This window comes from Eimeria mitis, genomic scaffold (assembly GCF_000499745.2).
Source record: "Eimeria mitis Houghton genomic scaffold, Emh_scaff1842, whole genome shotgun sequence".
Taxonomy (NCBI): domain Eukaryota; phylum Apicomplexa; class Conoidasida; order Eucoccidiorida; family Eimeriidae; genus Eimeria; species Eimeria mitis.
Genome location: NW_013570164.1, coordinates 4,592 through 5,785, shown reverse-complemented (window position 1 = coordinate 5,785; position 1,194 = coordinate 4,592). Strand labels below are relative to the sequence as shown.

The 1,194-nt window shown below is 55.8% G+C and overlaps 1 protein-coding gene across 1 annotated transcript in view; it reads left to right on the top strand.

Moving 5' to 3' along the window:
• Positions 1–618: 618 nt before the first annotated feature.
• Positions 619–1,194, top strand: part of EMH_0044440 (glycerophosphoryl diester phosphodiesterase family domain containing protein, putative) — a gene marked incomplete at both ends in the record, with an annotated part of 2,610 nt that continues 2,034 nt past the window's right edge. Inside the window, 2 exons of the mRNA XM_013495963.1 lie at positions 619–769; positions 998–1,194. Of these exons, the coding sequence (XP_013351417.1) occupies positions 619–769; positions 998–1,194 (348 nt within the window). The remainder of the gene's footprint in view (positions 770–997) is intronic.

Genomic DNA, 1,194 nt, shown 5'->3' with positions numbered 1-1,194 from the left:
GGTTAACCAGCAGTCGCATGCAGATAGAGGCTGCTGCTGCACCTTTTGCGGCTTTTCTTGTTTCTTTATACTGAAATAATGTACTTTATTGAATAAATAAGGGATTATATGCACTATAAGCTAGACAATCTCCCTCTCAACCAACAGCAGCAGCAACAGCTGCGCGGGCAGCACCGACAGCAGCATCAGCAGCAGCAGCATTTGCAGCAGTGACAGTGCAGCAAGACTTCCTAGCCATGTCTTTCTATGAGGCAGCATGATAACTCCAATGAGGTGTACATACACCTGAAGCAGTCGGCTGCCTGTCTAGCGATATGTTTGTAAACCTAAGCCGCCAGTGGTCTGCTGCGGTCACTTCCTCTCCGCAGCAGCAACAGCAAACTCGCAGCAGCAGCAGCAGCAGCAGCAGCAGCAGCAGAGCCTGAGCCAACAGCAGAGAAACCTGAAACAACTGCACCCATTTCTAATATCAGCCGTCAGAAATACACCTTGCAGGCTGCTGCAGGAGCTTCGCCGTAGGAGCAGCAGCAGCAGCAACAGCAACAGCAGCAGGATCAGCAGCAACACTTGCTGCAACAGCACAGCAGAGCGACCAGAGGAACCGAAAGAGAAAACAAAATGCCTGATGATCTGCTGCTCCCGCAGGAATCTGCTGCTGCTGCTGCTGCCCGCAGCAGCCCGTGGGCGCCCCCCACCCTGCCTGCTGGTTCGCTGCAGCACCGGCAGCAGCAGCAGCAGCAGCAGCAGCAGCAGCAGTTGCTTCTGCCAGGTCGGCAGATTCCGTTTACAGTGCGGCTTGTCCGTTGGTGGTATGAGCTCCCGCTTTGTTGCTGCTGCTGCAGCAGACGTGACTCGCAGCAGCAGCAGCAGCAGCAGCAGCAGCAAGGGATGTTTGGGTGTACATACAGAAGGCTGCAGCGAGCAGCAGATCGCCTCTTTTTGGTGCTGTCTTGCTGCAGCCTTCTTGCTGCTGCACTCCTTGTCTGCTGCTGGGCAGGGGACTACCCCTCTATACAGCGTTATATATTTGAGGAGACAGACATGGTGTTGAGTGTGGGGCCCCGTTCGTTGCTGCTGCTGCTGCTGCTGCTGGCGATGCATGCGCTGCTGCTGCTGTTTGCTGGCTCCAAGCTGCAGCAGCAGGGAATCAAGCCACGCCTCGGGACGCTCCACTTGTTGCTGCTGGGGGCGGTT